Source organism: Phaseolus vulgaris, chromosome 3 (genome assembly GCF_051622355.1).
Source record: "Phaseolus vulgaris cultivar YP4 chromosome 3, ASM5162235v1, whole genome shotgun sequence".
In the NCBI taxonomy this organism is placed as follows: Eukaryota; Viridiplantae; Streptophyta; class Magnoliopsida; order Fabales; family Fabaceae; genus Phaseolus; species Phaseolus vulgaris.
In genome coordinates this window covers 38,881,588-38,901,066 of record NC_143500.1, presented here as the reverse complement: position 1 = coordinate 38,901,066, position 19,479 = coordinate 38,881,588, and the positions used below count along the sequence as shown (strand labels likewise).

Below are 19,479 nucleotides of genomic sequence, written 5' to 3'. Positions count from 1 at the left end.
TAATAAAGTATATGAACATTACATGTGTAAGATAGTCAGCAATTAGGAGAATGGTGTAAATAAGAACCAGTGTTTGTTTAATATCTTCTTTAGGTTACATTAAAAAAAAAAAAGATTCTCCTTAGGAAAGTAGAAAAAACCTTTTTCCAATCAAAAGAGAATCTTCTTAAGAAAGATTCATATCATGGTTTGGACGAAAGCTAGCTTCTTGCAACTTTTGTTCGAATTATGATTTACAAGATGCCAACTAAACTCTAACATGCTTTTACCAAAGAAATAAAAAATTATTGTCATTATAATTCATTACTATAACAAATTTTTTTATTTTTACTTTTGCAAACACATTATTAGTAAATGTGCGTACTATTGGTATATTCATGGAAGTTAAATATAAGTTACATTCACTCATGTTGTTCATCCTTAGTGTAAAATGGAATATGATGATGTGCATGGTCAAAAAGTCCTACCATATAAAATAGTAATTTTCACAACGTTATTTGACTTTTTTCAACAAATTGGAGTAGATCATATATTTAATGGTGGACCTCACTATCTCTCCCTTTCTTTATTCATTCTTTTTTTTCATATAAATAAACATAATCTTCTCATTCCTTCATGATAAGGACTATAACACTTTGAAACATAGTTAAATTATTGTTCTTGACCTCATTTGTTTTTCAATAAAAGTTAAATAATTGTTTGTTTTTGTTCTAAACAGGCCAATAGGCGACCTAAACCTAGAACATTCAAGGTAGTCAAGAACAAGTATGCTTTTAACCTAATTTGTGATTTGTCTATCTGTGAGGTTTTACCTAGTATATATGGAGTTGGTCTTAACCTTATGTCTGCCGTTATGATTCTCTCTTTACTACTTGATTAATGCTAATTAATCCAAATCCTCATCCTATGTTATTTCCTTTACATTATTCATTTATATTGACCTCATACCTAAATGATCAAAGGTCGGTCCAAAGTCCATAACCCAACAGTTTTCAATAGAAGTATCATTGTAAAAAAATATGGTAACAATTTTATATTTTTAAATTTTGATAAGTTACTAAAATCTCCAACCTTATCTCATCTAAATAATTTGACTTCATTTAATATATTTTCAAAATATAAGTATTTAAATTAGCAAAAGGATTACAAGTATAAGGTGTGCATAGATTATACTTTTATAACCATTTTTAACAAATAAAAATATGAAATGAGATTTTTATAAACTAAAACTAAAAAGAAATTAATTTTGTATTTACAATTGGCACTATAGTTAGCAATGGCTTAGGCTATGTTAAAGTTCAAGCACCACACCAACTAACATCTCAGTGATTTTAAAGTTTATTAAAACTTTTTTTTCAACCTCTTCAAAATAAACCCTAGAAGTTTGAACTCAACAAAATCCTATTTCATTACATATTACACTTATTTGAACTTTGTATTAAAAAAGTAGTGAAATTTAAGTTTTAACTAAATCTAAAAAAAATTGACTTATTAATTTAATAAAATGATATTTATATTTATATTCATATATATATATATATATATATATATATATTATAATTTAATTTTATCTCTAACCATCCTCTCCAGCTCTTTAAAAATTTGTATACATACTCATATTCAGAATATTTAAAATATAACTCGAATATTTTATACATTAATATCTGCAAATAAATTAATAACCATATAAAAGATAAAACCTAACAATTTTACTTCTTCTATAACTTAATATTCAATATGATATTAATGAATAGAAATCATCTTAAGAATAATCGTTATATTATCATTTTTTTTTGAATCGTTATATTATCATTTATATATTTAATATTAAAAATAATAAGATAAAAAAAATTACATTATAATACTTTTAGAGTTTACATTACAATAAATTCATTAAATAACAGCAATTTTTTTTAAAAAAATAATTAGTTACTATATTAATTAAATTAAATACTATTTTAGAGACTAAAAAATTATTAATATTTAAAGTCATTTTATTATTAAAATAAATTATAAATTATTTTTAAATTTGTATCTAAATTAGCTACCTTTAAATTGGTCTCAATTAGTCTTTAAACAACTAATTTAGAATATAAAGTATTTGTAGATAAAACCTTAGTAGTCAATGGTTAGATACCAATTTAAAAATTATTTTATAATTTTTATTAATAATAAAAACTACTTTAGGAACTAACATATTTTTTAGTCTCTAAAATAGTTTCTAATTTAATTCAATAATTAATTATTTTGGTCAATAAAATTAATTGTAATTCAATTTTTTTCTGTGTTATCTTTAACATTAATATTTTATACTATGAATCTCTGTTTTATACTGTATTAATGTAAAATTATTTTCTCATCAAAGCAGCTTAATTTAAAAAACTTAAATGTTTCACTTCCTCGAGTAATTGGTGAAAAAACACATAATGTCCTAAAAATAAGCAATATCTTCAATAGAAAAGTAAAGTCTCGTAATAAATTGCTTTTAATTGAGATTTTTTGAATTGTCTTTTTTGTAGAAGAAAAGGTAATGAAATAATACAGTATATCAATAAATGTGAATAAATAATAAAATAACGTTATATATAACGAATGATTCTAAATATCTGGAATCATATATTGTCTGCTCCAGGTTCAAAGGGTGCATGCACACCCGACATATACCTTTTTATCTTGGTGCTCCCCAGCATTTGGAATTGGTGGTGCAATGTCTAATACCATGTCTCACCCATCAAAAGCAGATAAAATAAAACATGCATATGTGGATTTTGTTCATTTAATACTTTTGAAAACAGTTTTCACTTTTCTTAATTTTTAAAAATTAAAAAACTTCTTTGTAACTATTTTGCTAAAAAATAGTTTTTGTGCTGTCATGCTTAACCTGATTGCACCATACAAATACATTAATGAACAATTGTGACTACATGAATCACAACCGATCATAAATGAGAGAAAAAAAATAATGAATATCACATGAAAAGATTAAAAGACATCGATAACAATTATTACATTTTGTATAATTTAAATACCATAAGTTAAAAATATCATTTGATACACTACAATAAAATCATGAAATAGAAACCAACTTTTAAATACCAAAATAATTAGTTACAATAGAAACTATAATAGAGACCATTTTAGAAACTAAAATATAATTGGTTTCTAAATTAGTTTCTATTATTGTTAAATAGTTTCTAAATTGGTATCTAATTAGCAACTAAGGTTTTAACTACCAATTATTTAGTTTCTAAATTTGGTAGCAAAAACATTGGTTGCTAATTAGATATCAATTTAGAAACTATTTAACAATAATAGAAAATAATAGAAACTAATTTAGAAACCAAATTTCTTTTTAGTTTCTAAAATGGTCTCTAATTTAATTACTATTGCAACTAATTATTTTGGTTTCTATTTCATTATTTTCTTGTAGTGATAGATGATTTGATAACACAGATTAAAGATTAAACATTGTATGTTAAAAAGTTGAATGAATTTGTAATTACTTATTATAAAGTAAGTATATAACTATCTTAAAGTTGGAAGGGGAAAGGATAAATTTTTAATATATTTACTAGGGATGGCAAAGCGGGCCAGCTTGTCCCGCATTGGCCCGCAAAAATGTGGGACGGGTTTGCGGGCTAGAATTTCCGACCTGCCCCGCATAAGAGCTGGCCCGTGGATTTGTGGGCCAGCCCACGTTTTTTTTTATAATTAAATATTTATTTTTTTAACATTTTGTTCTTAAAAAATTGTCAAATTAAACCTATATATTTGTTATTATCAAACCTAATTTTTTTTTCTTCCTTTTCAAATATAGTCAAACATCAAAACATTATTAAGATAAATATCAAATATCACTATTCTTCCACATCCAAAACATTAAAAATACCTAATTCCAAAACATTAAAAATACCTAATTCCAAAACATTAAAAATACCTAATTCCAAAACATTAAACATAAACATTAATTCAAAAACATTAAACATAAACATTATTGACATTCTTCCATTTCAATAACATTGTATGCCACCTTAGAAGAACTTTCATCCATTTTTTCATAATTATAATATTTCCCGTCATCTGCATATATTAAAATAATGACAATCAATTAATTAATTTTTCATAAAAATAATATAATAAAAATAAGATAACTTTTGACTCAATTGAAGGCTTGGTCATGGGTAACTTCTAAAATACCCTCTGCTTGCTTCTCCTTTTATGACGGGTGTCTTGCTCCTTTATCGTGTTTGAAATCGATTAAATTGGCATGACCCAGTTTAGGGTGATAGGTATCTCTATTTCGATGGTTGTTGGTTTTTGTGGAATGTTGGGTTGGTGGATAATAGTTGTTGTTCTTTTTCTCCTTGTTATGGTTGCAGTGAGTTTGTATTGGGTTTGTTTTGAGTTTGTACTGGTTTGTTTTGAGTTTGTACGAGTTTTTTAGTGGTAGATTTTTTTGTACGTTGTCCTGCAGCTACTAAGTGCCAATTTTTTTTTTCTTTCGGGTTAGCGGGCCAGCCCGCCCCACCCCGCTACTGGCCCGCGCGGGTTGCGGGCTAATGCGAAACGGGCTAATGCGGGTTAACGGGTTGAAAAAGTCAGTCCGCCTCGCGTTTTTTACCAGCGGGCCGCGAGCCGGCCTGCACGGCCCGCCCCGCTTTGCCTTCCCTAATATTTGCTATGAGTTAAGTGTTAGTGTTGTTAGAATATGATTAAAAACAAGTCTTTTGGAAGAATTTATAGTATGTTGTTAAAGTTCCACATCGATTAGAGGAAATTAAGATATTTTCATAATAAATTATCTTATGAATTAGTCTTATAAGGTTGAATTATGTTTAAAATAGATTTCTTAATATGATATCAAAGTTATTTAGAATATATCCTAACGAGAATTTAATCTTGTCAGGTCATCCAGTATAGGACGGTTATCATAATACTCATACAAGTATAAGTTCACAACTCTTAGCATAAGGAAGGTGTTAAAGGATAACGATGGCACGTAACTAGATATAAGGATAACGATGTGATTTTTGTAGTGTAATGAATGTATTAATGAAAGACTATGGAAGATAATAGCAATGTTTGATAGAAAAAAGGAGTAATGAAGGAAGAAGAGAGTGGGAGGTGAGGTCAGAGGCAGCATGATGGTAATGAGAAAGAAAGGGTGTGGCGCACCAAGTCTCATCAAAATAAATTGTCTTGTTCCTAATCTCATTCTCTTCAACCAATCATACTTTGTAACGTCATGCCCCCACCTTCCCCTGTTCCATTCCTATCCTTTCTTATTCTTCTTCTTCTTCTTCTTCTTCTTTTTCCTACACCTATATGCACTCGACATGACAAGACCATCCCTTTTCTTTTCTTTCTTTCTTCATGCAAAACCTTTTCCCTCTTCTTTCTCTTCTTTCTTATTTCTTCACCTCTCTCACCACCTCCCAAGTACAAACGCAATCTTATTCCATACATTATGCAGCACTCATGTACGGAATATGCTCTTGTGTTCTTTGCATCTTACAATTTCTCTCTATCTTAATTACTTCAAAAACACACCACCCTCATGTTTTTTCCTAACTCATTCTTTAATTTAATTTGGTCCTCAAATGACATGATGAGTGTCCATTGCCATGTTTCATGGTCGAGCATCAAATTAATGTCGCAAAAAATGGATGTACCACGGTAGAATGGTACAACTATGACTCTAAACTAAGACTATAAAAGTGCTTTAATGGACAAAGTTGTTTGTACATGCACTACCTTAGACTTTTGACACCTGGTTCTCAAAATCTCTTTTTGACTCTTCAACGTGTATATATATATATATATATATATATATATGTATATATATACATATATATATATATATATATATATGTATATATATACATATATATATATATACATATATATATATATACATATACATATATATATATACATATACATATACATATATATATACATATACATATATATATATACATATACATATACATATATATATATATATACATATACATATATATATATATATAAAAGTAGACTTTTTTTAAAAATATTTTTAACTAATCAAATATTTCTATTAGATGATTATAAAAAAAAGTCATGGATTTAAAATCTTATAAAAATATCTTCATGAATCATTTTTATGTAACATAAATTTATGTCTTAAAAATATTAATTACTAAAGAAAATATTAATTAAAGTGTAAATTTTACAGCATTATTCTATTAAAGTGAAAGTTACAAGAATATTTTTTAAAAAGTGATATAGTACAATAAAATCTACAATATAAATGACCTTGTGGTTCTAATAAGGATATTCTCAATACAAATTTGTAACGGTTAAATAATGGGATGTTAATATTCTAAAATCGTGATACCAACGTTTGAGTAAATTAAACATGCATAAATGTGTAATATTATAATTGACATTTATTTGTATTTTAAAACTGTATGAAATTTATACAATTAAATTATTTACTAGGAACTTTAATTTAATAATTAAATTTATGAAATTCAATATTATACCAAAAATTATTAAATGAAGTAAATTTGAGAAAATTACTTATAAAATTAATGAATTCCTTCCTATAAAAAATAGTTTAAACTAGGTTTTATTGTAACTGAAGGTCCTATAAAAAAAGTTCCTATTCTCTTTCATCGTAAAAAAGGGACTTATTCCAAGTTTCAAGACACAAAACTACCTTTTTTAAAACAATGTTTTTTTGGAATATAAGAAAGAATCAAGTTAAAGATAAATATGCAAATCAATAAAATTACGTATATATAGTTGATAAATGTGTTTAAAATTGAATCAATCAAAAAATTTAAAAAATATCATAACTCAATTTTTTGTTTGGAATTTCTAGATATAGATTTGATCTATATTAAAAAATCAAGAATCAAATCAAACTCTATTATATTTAAATATAATATTATATATATTTAAAGTTAATTAAAAATTAGTAAAAATATAAAATATGTTTTTTAAAAGTTAGTGTACTTTACTAGCAGCTTATATTTATCAAAATATTATAACAAATTTATATTGCAACTTCTAACTATAAAGTTATATAATTAATTTATTTAAAAATATAAGAAAAAATAAAATTAAAAATATAATAATAATAATAATAATATGATAGATTTTTACTATATATAATATTTTTTGTAAATTTGTTAACAATCTCATACTAACAAAAATAAATAAAATATAGTTTAAATTAAATTAAAAATAATTGTATTTTACCTTTATATTTAATTTGAGTGATTATTCAATAAAAAAAATAGAACCAAATAGGCACCTATAACAAATGATGCAATATGAGATACATAAAAGAAAATGATTTAATTTGATATAAGAAGTTTGTCTTGCATTGATTACAATTTGGTTTTTGACGGAAAATGGTAAGTGGGCCACAGCCCACACGGACGCTTCAATTACAAATCGAAACGTAGTGAGATACGAAAGATTCAGTATTCCGATTTTGAAAGAGAAAGATCAAATATGTTGGATAGACAACTTTCTTCTCTTTATATAATTGAGATAAGTTTTAATTTCAAAATGTGTCATATTTTAATTTAATTACATATTTTGGTTTGCAATTTATTCAAATTAAATCCATTTTATCAAAATCTAATGTCTGTATTTTAATAGTAAGTTTCAAGAAAATTTAAACTGTGATCAAATTGAAACTTTTAAAAATTTATTTTAGTTTTAAAACATTTCTTGTAAACATGTTAGTTTATTTTTTTTATTCCTATAAAATAAAATTAAAGATATTTTTATATAATAGTGAAAGTACTAAAAAGGATTACTACAGACAATATAGGAATAATGACAAGAGAGTATAACTTCAATCATAAAAATAAAATAGTAATAGCCTAATTGGATAGATAAATATATGTGTGATATTATTTATTGGATGAATACTAGTGGAGCTCTCTTATTAATTTAGATTATAAAAATATGATGTGATGTGATTATGAATTAACTCAAATGAGATATTTCCTAATGGTTAAATTTACTTTATAATGTTAATGGAAGCTTTTTAAAAATAAAATAAATATTTCATGTATCCTTAAACTAGGTTACACTAATCAAATTGAGAAAAAAATAATTAGTATATTAACTAAATTATTCATATTTAAAATGATTTATATTATCAATAAAAATTTATCAAATGATTTTTAAATTTGTATATACATTAGTTACCTAAGTTTTAGCAACTAATATTTTAGATTTTAAATTAGTCTCTAAAAAATTATCAGAGACTAATTCAGAATATAAGGTAGTAAGTAGCTAAAACTTTAGTGACTAATGGTTAGATACCAATTTAGAACCTCAAATTGGTGTTTGGAACCCCTTTGTTGTATGAAATATTTGAGAGATTGACGTTTGGTGATTTATGTTTAATGTTTTGTCTAGGTTTGACAGTTGTGGTGTGTTTTGTGTAGGTTTTCTTGGCTTTTGTTTCTTCCTGGCATGGTCGGTTTGAAGATTTTGGTCTTGGATTACGGTAAAGGAAAGATTGATTGATTTATTCTACTCGGATTGGTGTTTAGAACCTTATTTTATATGAGATATTTGAGAGATTGATGTTTGGTGATTCTTGTTTAACAATTTGTTCAGATTTGGAAAACGTGGTATGTTATGTGCAAGTTTTTTGACTTCTATATCCTCATTGTAGGGTCGGTTTGATGGGTTTTGCGCTTGAGTGTTTGGTTAATTTTGTTTGCTGACAAAAACTGAGTTTAGTTATTGGACTTTTGTGCCGTGTCTTGAGGATGTATTTATTTGGAGGGTTGATGTAATTGTTTATTGATGTGCTTTTGTATCTTGTTATGATATGTTAATGTGACTGATGTGTTGTAATGTCATGGGATCCCCATCTGATTGGGGGATAAAAAACTTTATGTTGTGATTATTTGTATAAGGATTGAAAAACTCGTGAAGTGTCTCATTTTATTTTATTTATTCTTTATTAATAAAAAAATCATAACTATCTTATTCATTTAACACATCAGTCCAACCATAACCCTTACAACATTTTATCCTCTTGTTAAGTGTTTTAATTAGGTAACAAAAAGCATAACTATGTTATTCATTTCGAATTAGCACACCACAAGTCATTTCTTTTCATGTTAAATTAAAAAAAAAATATTAAAAAAAAAGGTTTTTTAACTTTAATGTATCTTAGTCGAATTTGAATGCAAATTAATTCAACTTTTGTGACATTCTCTCAAACTCCTATTCCTTGCCTTATTTTCTTATAGTACACGCATTTTGCCTCTCATTCTCATAATCTCATTTATTTTCAAAAAAAATATATTTAATTTTTAGTACTTAATAACTTTATTGACATGTTTTCAAATTGAGATTCGCTTTTTCTTTTTCCAAGATCATAAAAAAAACAATATTTATAATTACCATATTATAACTAATATGATTAGAGAATACCATTACACATATTTTCAATTTGTTGAAGTTGGAATCAACTCCACTCATACTAAAATTAATATTCACATGTGAGTTGTATTATTATTTAAAATCTTCACTATTAAATTCACTCTCCCTTAATAATATAACAAATATGAAACTTATAGTTATTCTAAAACTTCATTCATCCCATCTATCACATACTCAACATTTTATTATCAAACAAACATTTTAAACTGTTATAGTCACTCAACACATAAAATTTAACAATAGAAAACAAAAATAATAATAATAATAATTATTACCTATTGATAATTATTTACAGATGATTTAAATTTGTAAATAAATTAGGACTTACATATATATATTTGTAAGTAAAATCGAGTTATTTACGATGCAACAGTGAAATAGTTTAATTATAATAATTTTAACGAATTAGAATGAAAATTTTGTTAAGAATATTATTTTTATGTAAAGGTAAACAGACGTTAAATAAATAAAATCATGTGTTATCTACTAATTTTACATAAAAATTAAAATAAATGTTTTATCTACTGATTTTACATACAAATTATAATATTATTAATATTAATAATAATAATAATAAAAATTAACAATATTAATATTAATAACATTAATATTATTAAAAGTAATATTAATAGTAATAATGTTAATAATAATTAATATTTTTTAATAGTATTAGTAATAATATTAATAATATTATGATTACTAATATTGTTATTATTAATTAACAATGTTATTAATATTATTATTAACAAGAATAATATTATTAAAATTATTATTATTTATTAACATTATTACTATTAATATCATTTTTATTATCAATATAACTATTAACAATATTAATATTATTATTATTATTATTATTGTTAACATTATTATATTATTATTAATATTATTATCAATATTATTATTTTTAATAATAATAGTGATATTATTTATATTAATTAATAATAATAGTATTATAATAATTATTATAAGAATAATGATAATCCTAATATGATCTCATTTTTTTTATCTAAATGTACTTCTGAATTCCTGTTATAGTAAATTGTTAATAATAATAATAATATTCATAGTATTTACGTTATACAATGAAATGTTTTATTCATTCAATCTATGAATTAAGTTATAATATTAAGAGGATAATTAGGCATGACAGAAGGAACAAACATGGTGAATGGAAGCATGATTGATGGTTCAAATTTTGGAATGTTATGATATATGGTATGTTGCTAATCAAACATTTAAAACTTACCACAAATTTTTAACTTCTCATCATTAAGTAATAAAAGTTTAGGGAGAGAGAATTATTAGGATGACTTACCACAAATTATATTACATAAATGACTGGTTTTATATTAAAATTAAGATAAAACAATATAAATGAGTTTAACAACCAAGAATGACAAGAACAATGGAGGAACATACAGAAATTTTACAATAAATGTTGTGACTAAGAATGTTTCTTATCTCAAATTAGAATTGTACTCTTTTTTATATACATTTGCATTCTTAGAAGTTTTATATTATTTTCTATGAACTGTTATATAGTGTCTTATGAATTACCTATCTTATGAATGACAGTTGAAATTTAATATAACTATCATATCTATTGTCAACTGTCAATTCATATCCCTTATATCATATATAACTGTCTATTAGCAATCTTATTTGCTATTTGCAAATTTTTATCAAACAAAACAAAAAAAATAAAAAGAGATTTAAAAGTTTCACGTTTAATATAAGAGAATAATTTTTCTTTGGAGAGACTAAATTTTGAGGATAAATAATGTTAGACAAATAATTGTTAAAATATGTAAATGAAAGGTAAATATATTTAATTGTTTCATAAAACCAAATTATTAAAAAAAGAATTGAAAATGAATGATTGTTTGTATCAAATGTTGGGTGTGGTAGGGTTTAGACTTTTGTGATATTAAAATGAGTTGGAATTGTACTAATTTCAACTTTGTGCAACTTTGTGCATGAACGTTACGTACCCATCATGAATCTTGTAGAAGGTTTTGTTGAATATAAAAAAACAGACACTAAAGGATCATTATTGGATATCATTATTGGATTCAGCGCAGCTATTAGCCAATATAATCATAATTAAAGACAAAGACTAAATATGTTTTGTTTTTCCAAAAAGTTAACGACATACAGAGAACATTCCATTCTTAACCGACAAAGACTTTAATAATAAAATAACAAAATTAGTATTATTAGCATAGTCATGACAAACTATTATAATAATAATGACATTATTTTTTCATAATTAATAATATTTTATTACATTTTATATATATATATATATTAAATTTATAAATTTAAATAATTAAGAAATAAACAAATATTTTCATTATAAAACCATTAATTTAAATAAGAATGATTGAAGATAAACTATTTTAAAAAATGCAAACAATGATTATTGAAAGTTAAAAGACACTAACATTTAAATATTTAGGGCGTTAAATTTTAAAGAAATATGTTTTAAAGACACGTAACATTCATTAAATTAAATATTTTTAAGAATATTGTTAACAAACTAAATAAAACTTAAGTGTTCTTATGAATCACAATTACTATGATTCATGATGATTTTTTTATAAATCATGATTACTAAATATAATTTTTTTTTTATATTAAACATTGCCTAAATGTTAAATAAATTTATAAAAAAATAAATTTAAAAAAATCATTACATAAAAGATAAATGTGATTGAATGTTCAATATAAGAAAAATTATAAGAAAGTTGGAAGGAAGCCTCACTAAATCTTTATCATAAGGATATGAATATATTGCAAGGGAGGGAGGTGCATAAATAAAACAAAAACACATTCTCAATGGAGAAAAACGCACAATGCTAAATAAAAATAAGAATATGTAGTAAAATATTATCATTCAAAAATAAAGATTTAAAATATATGATTAAATGTTTTAAATTGTATATTTACTAATTTATCCAAAAGTGGTATGTATTTGACATATATCTTATTTTTAAATATAATTATAGATATATTTTTGCCTTATAATTTTATTAAGATTATAAACATTTTTACAAAATGTAATTCTTTTTATATAAAAAAAGATAGTTATAAATAAGAACATTTTTCTTTTTACTTATCTATGAAATTAACTACATTGCAAAAAAAAATCATTAAATAGAAACAAGTAGTCACTATATTGACTAAATTATATATTATTTTAGAGAATAAAAAAATTATTTGTATCAAGTAGTTTTTATTATTAATGAAATTTATAAATTAGTTTTTAAATTGGTATCTAATTAGTTATAAATGTTTTAACTACCTTTAAGATTACAAGACTGATCGTGAAAACCTTCCTAGTTAATTAGATACCAATTTAAAAATTATTTTAGATACCAATAATTTTTTAGTATATAAATTAGTATATAATTTAATCAATATAATAACTAATTATTTCAGTTTATAAAATTAATTTTTATTTAATGATTACCTAGCACTTGATCAATAATCTCAAATATACCTAAATTCACGGAGCTTTTAATGAAAAAAAGGAATATGACTTTATTTTAAACTTATATGAATCTTTAAATATAAATACAACAATGCAGTTCAAAGTATTTTTTTTTTAATTATCTTCATATATTAAAAAGAAATAATTTTTGTCTATAGAATAAAGAATACAAATATTTTTATACATAAAATAATTTTCATGATAATTAACTATTTTTTAAAAAATTAATTAAATTTTACAATAATTTTCCATTTTGTAAAGATAATTTCACTGTACACTGAATTAAAAATAAAAATTATATCATTAGAAAATTCACATTTCTTATTTTAAATTTGAGCATCATATTTATTGTAATTATGTCAGTTATTTAAGTTAATCAATTTAATTTTGGAATGGTATAATTTGTTATAATGATTCAATACAAACATTTGTACCTTCAGAAAATTATGGAAACATTACAGGAAGAACTAAATGTTTATAGTTCTTTATATTTAAAACAAAACATAGTGTTTTTTCTTTCCCCACCTTCTGGTTGACTAAGATCACAAACACACCATACTTTTAGTACACCATTGACTATGTAGATATTCCATAACAATTTTCAATTAATCACTATGTATTCAAGTTCTTATCTAACTCAAACCCTAATAATTTAAAAGAGGAATAAATCTTGTAACTTTCGCTATTTCATTTTATAACATTGAAACCTAGAATTTTGATTCAAGATTAAAAATAAATTTGGTCAAATATGTAAATAGAACCCACCCAACTTTATTCTAGTTATTTAATCCTCATAGTCCAAAAAAAACCTAATTTTATTGTATGAGAAATGTTGAGTATAGTGTATAGACTTCATTTTCGGCATGTAAGAAAAGAAGAAACAGATGTAAATAAAATAGATAATAATGATAATAAATAAATAATAAATGTAATGCAACAAGGGGCATAGTTGTGTTATAAAAATAGTGATATAATAAAAAAGGAAACTGTAATAGGAAAAAATGAAAAAAAAGAATGTGATTTAATTAATATAATTACCTACCATAATTAAGTATTTTTTTTTTCTGAACACATTTTACACATGGTGATATCATATCAATCAGCCCTAAATAGAGAGGATTATATTATTTTGTTTATGCAATTTCTTACTATTTTTTTTAAATATAATTCTTTCACACTCGTGTATGTTTATTTATACTATAATACTATAATATGATGTGATGAAAATCAGGATTGAGAAGATGGCATGTGTTTCCTCTTGTTGAATATAAAAAGGGTAACAATCATTGCCGATCAAAAGAAAATTAAAAAGGGTAACAAGAAACCTAATTATGGTGTTTATATTCAGCATTAATTGTGACAATTAACAAATAATAATAATCAAATACAGAGACTATTTTTGTTGTGTTGGAAGTAAAAGTTAACGACAGGTGACAGAGCAATGCCATTGGTAGCAGACACAGAGAAAGACACTTTCACTGAATTTCTGAAAAATAAAGATTTGTGTTTTGTATTTTTCTTTTGTGTTTGAATTGAATCCCTTCACTGGTTCTTGGTACTCACTATCAGTGGTTCGTTTGCATTACCTTCCCCCTCCACCCTTTTCTTAATTCTCTCTTTCTTCTTTTTTATATTTTACTTTGTTTATTTGTCTGTTGTCTCAAAGAGGCCCTGAAAGTTTGCACTGACAAGGTTTCTGTTGTCAAGTTTGTAGCTTTTTGGTCTATGATTCGTTTGTTATCCTAACAATGCTTTATCCTCATCTGGGTATTCAGTTATTGTCCAAGATGGAGGAGGAAGACCATTTTCCTGTGGGTTTGCGTGTACTTGCCGTTGACGACGACCGAACGTATCTTACAGTGTTGGAGAATTTGCTTCGCAAATGCCAGTATAATGGTTTGTTATCTGTCTGTTTTAATTCACAATTCTACATTGGTTTCGCGTGTCATGCTCGTAAATGTTGTACTTCTTGTTCCCTTTTCATGTGAAGTCTTGGACTCATGAGACGTGGGTACCTTGTCGTTGACAATTTTCTTTCCTTGCAAGACGGGGATGTTCTTTCTTTTTTTCCAGAATTTGTTTTTGTTTTTCAAAACCGGTTTCTTGTTTTGCTGCATTAATTTCATAACTATGAATCCTGTCATAATAAGTCTGATCAAGCGTTTGACAATTGACACTGCTTTGATTTATCTCCTATCTGATTTATGTTTGTTTGCTTCTTGCAGTTACTGCTACCACTGAAGCAGTCAAGGCGCTAGAAATGCTGAGGAAAAACAGAAACATGTTTGACCTTGTTATCAGTGATGTGAATATGCCAGAAATGGATGGGTTTAAGCTGCTTCAGCATGTGGGACTTGAGACGGACCTACCCGTTATCAGTAAGCACAAAAACTTTTTGTCTTGACATCCATTCAACTTGAGTATATTTTCTCTTCATTCAGAGATTATTGGTATTTTAATGATTGAGAATTTTCCTAATTCCGTTTGTTTTGTTTCTTGATTCTGTGTTCTTTCCAAAGCAAAGTTTGAGAGAAAAATCAAACTCAGAAATATGTGTTGTTTCACAATAATGGTATGAACTTAAACTCTTGCCTTTTTGTGTGTTTGTGATCTAGTGTTGTCAGGATATGGTGACAAAGAGCGGGTGATGAAAGGTGTCATATATGGTGCATGTGACTTTTTAACGAAACCAGTTCGAATTCAGGAGTTGCAGAACATATGGCAACATGTAGTGCGGAGGAAGATTGATGGCAAGGATAAGAATAAGACAGCAAGTGAGGAAATAAACTGCAGTATGTCTGGTAAGGTTGCAAATGAGGAGGAACCATGCACTATTGCTGGGGAATGTAGTCAAGCTTTGGAACCAAAAACTAATGCTGACCAGAATATAAAAGGGGATCGTAAAAGGAAAGAACGGTGTGAGGCTGAGGAAGTGGAAGAAGATGATAAAGAGAACGATGAACCCTCCAATCACAAGAAATCTCGTTTAGTTTGGGATGCCGAGTTGCACAATAAATTTCTTGCTGCCATTAATCAGCTGGGAATTGAAAGTGAGTGTGATAAAGACATTACTTATCTATTTTTTCTTGACTTAAGAATTTGTGGAACTTTAGTTTGCTTATTTGTCATATGGATTTTATAGCTCCTAATATAAAGTTTCTACAACTGTTAATGCAGAGGCTTTCCCCAAGAAGATACTTGACTTGATGAATATTGATGGACTTTCAAGAGAAAACGTAGCAAGCCATCTCCAGGTATGTCTCTACAACAAATTTCTTGGAATTGACTGAGTGTTTTTTTTTATCAGCAGACAGTGAGTGTGATATAGACACGTTACTCATCTAATTCTTCTTGACTCAAGAAGTTGGAAGTTTAGTGTGCTTATTTGTCATATGGATTTTATAGCTCCTAATATAAGCTTTCTACAACTGTTAATGCAGAGGCTTTCCCCAAGAAAATACTTGACTTGATGAATATTGATGGACTTTCAAGAGAAAACGTAGCAAGCCAACTTATTTGATGAACTCTAAATTTCAACTTTATCATATGTTTCTGGTTTCATGTTTGGCTTAGGTTAATAGTTGAAGTGGGAAATTTTCCTTATAAACAACAGAATTAATGTTATGAAAATCTTTCAGATCTAATTGAACAATCATATTTTATGAAATATAAGTGTGTACAAAATGAACTAACATCTTTGTTCTAAATCCTGTGTTGTGATAATTGTGTTTCTTTGTTTCACAGAAATTCAGACTCGGTCTCAAAAAGCCAAATCCTTACCACCGTATGGGTTCAGTTGATTGCTTTCGCCCTTCATCTGAATCAGGATCCATGTTAAGCACCACATTACCGTCATATGCATATGCACCTGGTGGAAGGTTTGGGGTGTTAAACGCTCCATCCAGCTTGAACACCAGAGGAATGAACTCATCTGCAATTGTTCAAGCTGCTCAGTCTCTAAACATCAACAGCAGCAGCATAAAAACACATGGAAACATGCACTCGTCCATATTTTCTGCAAATCAAACCTCAAGCTTATTGCAGGGCATTCCAACATCAATCGAGGCTAACCAATTTAAGCCCAACAACTCTCCAGCTGGTATTAGGAGGTTTAATCTACTTGATCGCTCAACTGGATTTAAAGATTTCTCTAGTTTCTCGGAAAATAGAGCCACTGTTAGAAATGCAGCGAATGTTTCTCTTCCTGGTTTCTCAAATAACCATTTACTTTTTCAAGGAATTTCCCAACTCACACATCATTCTGAACCATTTAGAAATCATTCTTCTTTTGGATCTGCTTCTGTGAAAGCACAATCTTTTGATCCAAACTCCTGTGGTTGGCCTAAAATGGGGGATGATTATAATAATAAAAGCTGGCAGGGAGCAGCTCCGATATCTATCTTTCCTTCCAGTACTTCTGCTGTCAGTAACGTTTTCAATGATGATCAACTGCTTCAGCATAACTTCAAATTGTCCCCATCCACTTTTTGCAGTAGGAACAGCCCAGTTGGTTTTTCTTCCAGTGTTCCTTTGGAGGATGATGTCCTAGGCGAGATGCTACAGCAAGAAGGCTTACATGGGAATATCTTACTAGCTTCATCTTACACCCAGCATAACAAGGGAGGTTGCAGCAAAGACACAAGTCAAACCTTCAATTCCATAAATCCTGTCATTTCTCCTAACGGAGGCACTAGTTCCTTGGGACATTGCTATGACCAAAATAATGCAGTTGACAATAAGAGTATTGATGCATCTTTGGTTGGCCAAATGAATGGGGTTAATCCATCAATCACACAGTCTAGTGAAGGTGAGAATTTCTATTCAATGAAGTCAAATGATGAGTACGTTTTGCCGAGCCTGAAGTCCGGTGAAGGACTCCTGCATAATGGTTTGGAGTCCTTGGATGAGATAATGAATGAAATAGACGAACAGGTATGATCAAATCTTCTTCTTGCAATGTCAAGTTCTTTTAATCCTGCTTGGAATGGTTTTGGTTTTAGATGTTTTTATTTGACTTGCTAATGCAAAGCTGATTTTCTAGCCATGATATATCCTCTAGTTTCTTAAACTCCTAACAGATTATGTTTATGTGTATTTCGTTGTGATGCGATTGTGAATTTTAATGTTTCCACAATTCAGTTTGGTCTGATTTGAGGCATACAAGAGTTGTTAATTTGCATCAATTCATGAAAGACTACTTTTGATGCAGGAGCTAAATGCGATTATGTTGATGGATGGAGGAATAGAGTTTGATGCTTACAATGATGGATCATGCAAGTGACTCCTTCTGATTCATTCCTCGAGTCGTTTCATCGTGTGTAATATCGCACTGATGTAATTTCCTGTTTCACTAATGGACAAAGTACGTGCTACTTGTACAGCAGCAACCGCATCAAATTTCTCCACTTCTTTATATAAAATAAACAATATATATATATATATGCCTTAACTTTTTAGTATTGGGTTCAGTTGTGATAATTTGATTTGAGTACGTGAAAGAATAAGAATGGAACAGTTTACGCATGTGTTTTCACGATAAAAAGTTGGCACTTCTCATTTATACTATAATTTGGACAAAATCTCTGTATGAATGGATTTTGTTTTTTAGAGTCTGTATATGAATATTATTGTTTTTGTAGAGTCCTGTATGAATGTTCAGCGACATGAGATTACCTTATGGTTCAACCAAAGTTTGTCTATCTTTTGTTGTGTTGTAGACATAACTTCTAGCAGAAGATATCCTTATTTTTTTCACTTAGTCGTGCAAAAATTAGTTGTGCAGAAGATATCCTTATAAATTTTTTTATATAACTTTACAAACCTCAAGAAACCTTCAATTGGTTGTGCTTAGATGAGATTAGTGCTTAATAACATACTGTGATGTGAAATCTTACCCAACATTTAGAGCTAAAAAGTAGTGAGTGAGATTCTGTATGTCAACTGGTTTTCCGTTTGACTAGCTAATATAGATCAGTGATGAAGAATCATGTAAAAATACAATCCACAATTCTAATGCATGATTCATATACCAAGCAATAATCAACAAAAAGTTATAGTTATATTTACAAATTTGCAACTTGTCATCAAAATCATACTTATAGTTTAACTATAAAACATAAGACACTTATTTTCTTTATTTGTTTCAAGACTAATAATATACGAATTGATTCAATTCTTTATGAATAATTATATTTATGAGTCACTAGGAGCATTATGTTGATAACCAATCAATGTATGGTTATAATGCTATTTATAACCAATCAATGTATAATGATAATTTATAAAATTAAAAACATTAACTTCAATTCACACAAAAAGTTACATTGTTACAATTTTTAAAATTGGAAATTAAAGAATTTGAGGAGTATTATATTTTTAAAATTAAGAAATTGGATTTGAAATTTTGATTAATACATTAGCAAAAACACGTATACTTCCACGTAAGTGTATTCTCATTTTTGTTATATTAAATAATATAATTTTATTATTCAATTAAAGTATTATATTAAAAAAAT

The 19,479-nt window shown here is 26.7% G+C and overlaps 1 protein-coding gene across 3 annotated transcripts; it reads left to right on the top strand.

Annotated features, from left to right (window-relative positions):
- The first annotated feature begins 14,201 nt into the window (after window positions 1-14,201).
- On the top strand, window positions 14,202-18,399 carry LOC137807460 (two-component response regulator ARR12). Of its 3 annotated transcripts, none has more exons than XM_068608120.2 (7): window positions 14,202-14,535; window positions 14,740-14,860; window positions 15,190-15,342; window positions 15,580-16,014; window positions 16,142-16,218; window positions 16,709-17,896; window positions 18,174-18,399. In XM_068608120.2, the coding sequence occupies exons 2-7, from the start codon at window positions 14,752-14,754 to the stop codon at window positions 18,243-18,245; spliced, it is 2,034 nt and encodes a 677-aa protein (XP_068464221.2). In that variant the 5' UTR covers window positions 14,202-14,535; window positions 14,740-14,751; the 3' UTR covers window positions 18,246-18,399. The 3 variants fall into 3 exon arrangements, 2 of the variants coding, with proteins under 2 accessions (XP_068464221.2, XP_068464222.2); XR_016519098.1 differs by having other exon boundaries at window positions 14,396-14,535; window positions 16,405-17,896; XM_068608121.2 differs by having other exon boundaries at window positions 14,528-14,656.
- Window positions 18,400-19,479: the final 1,080 nt, after the last annotated feature.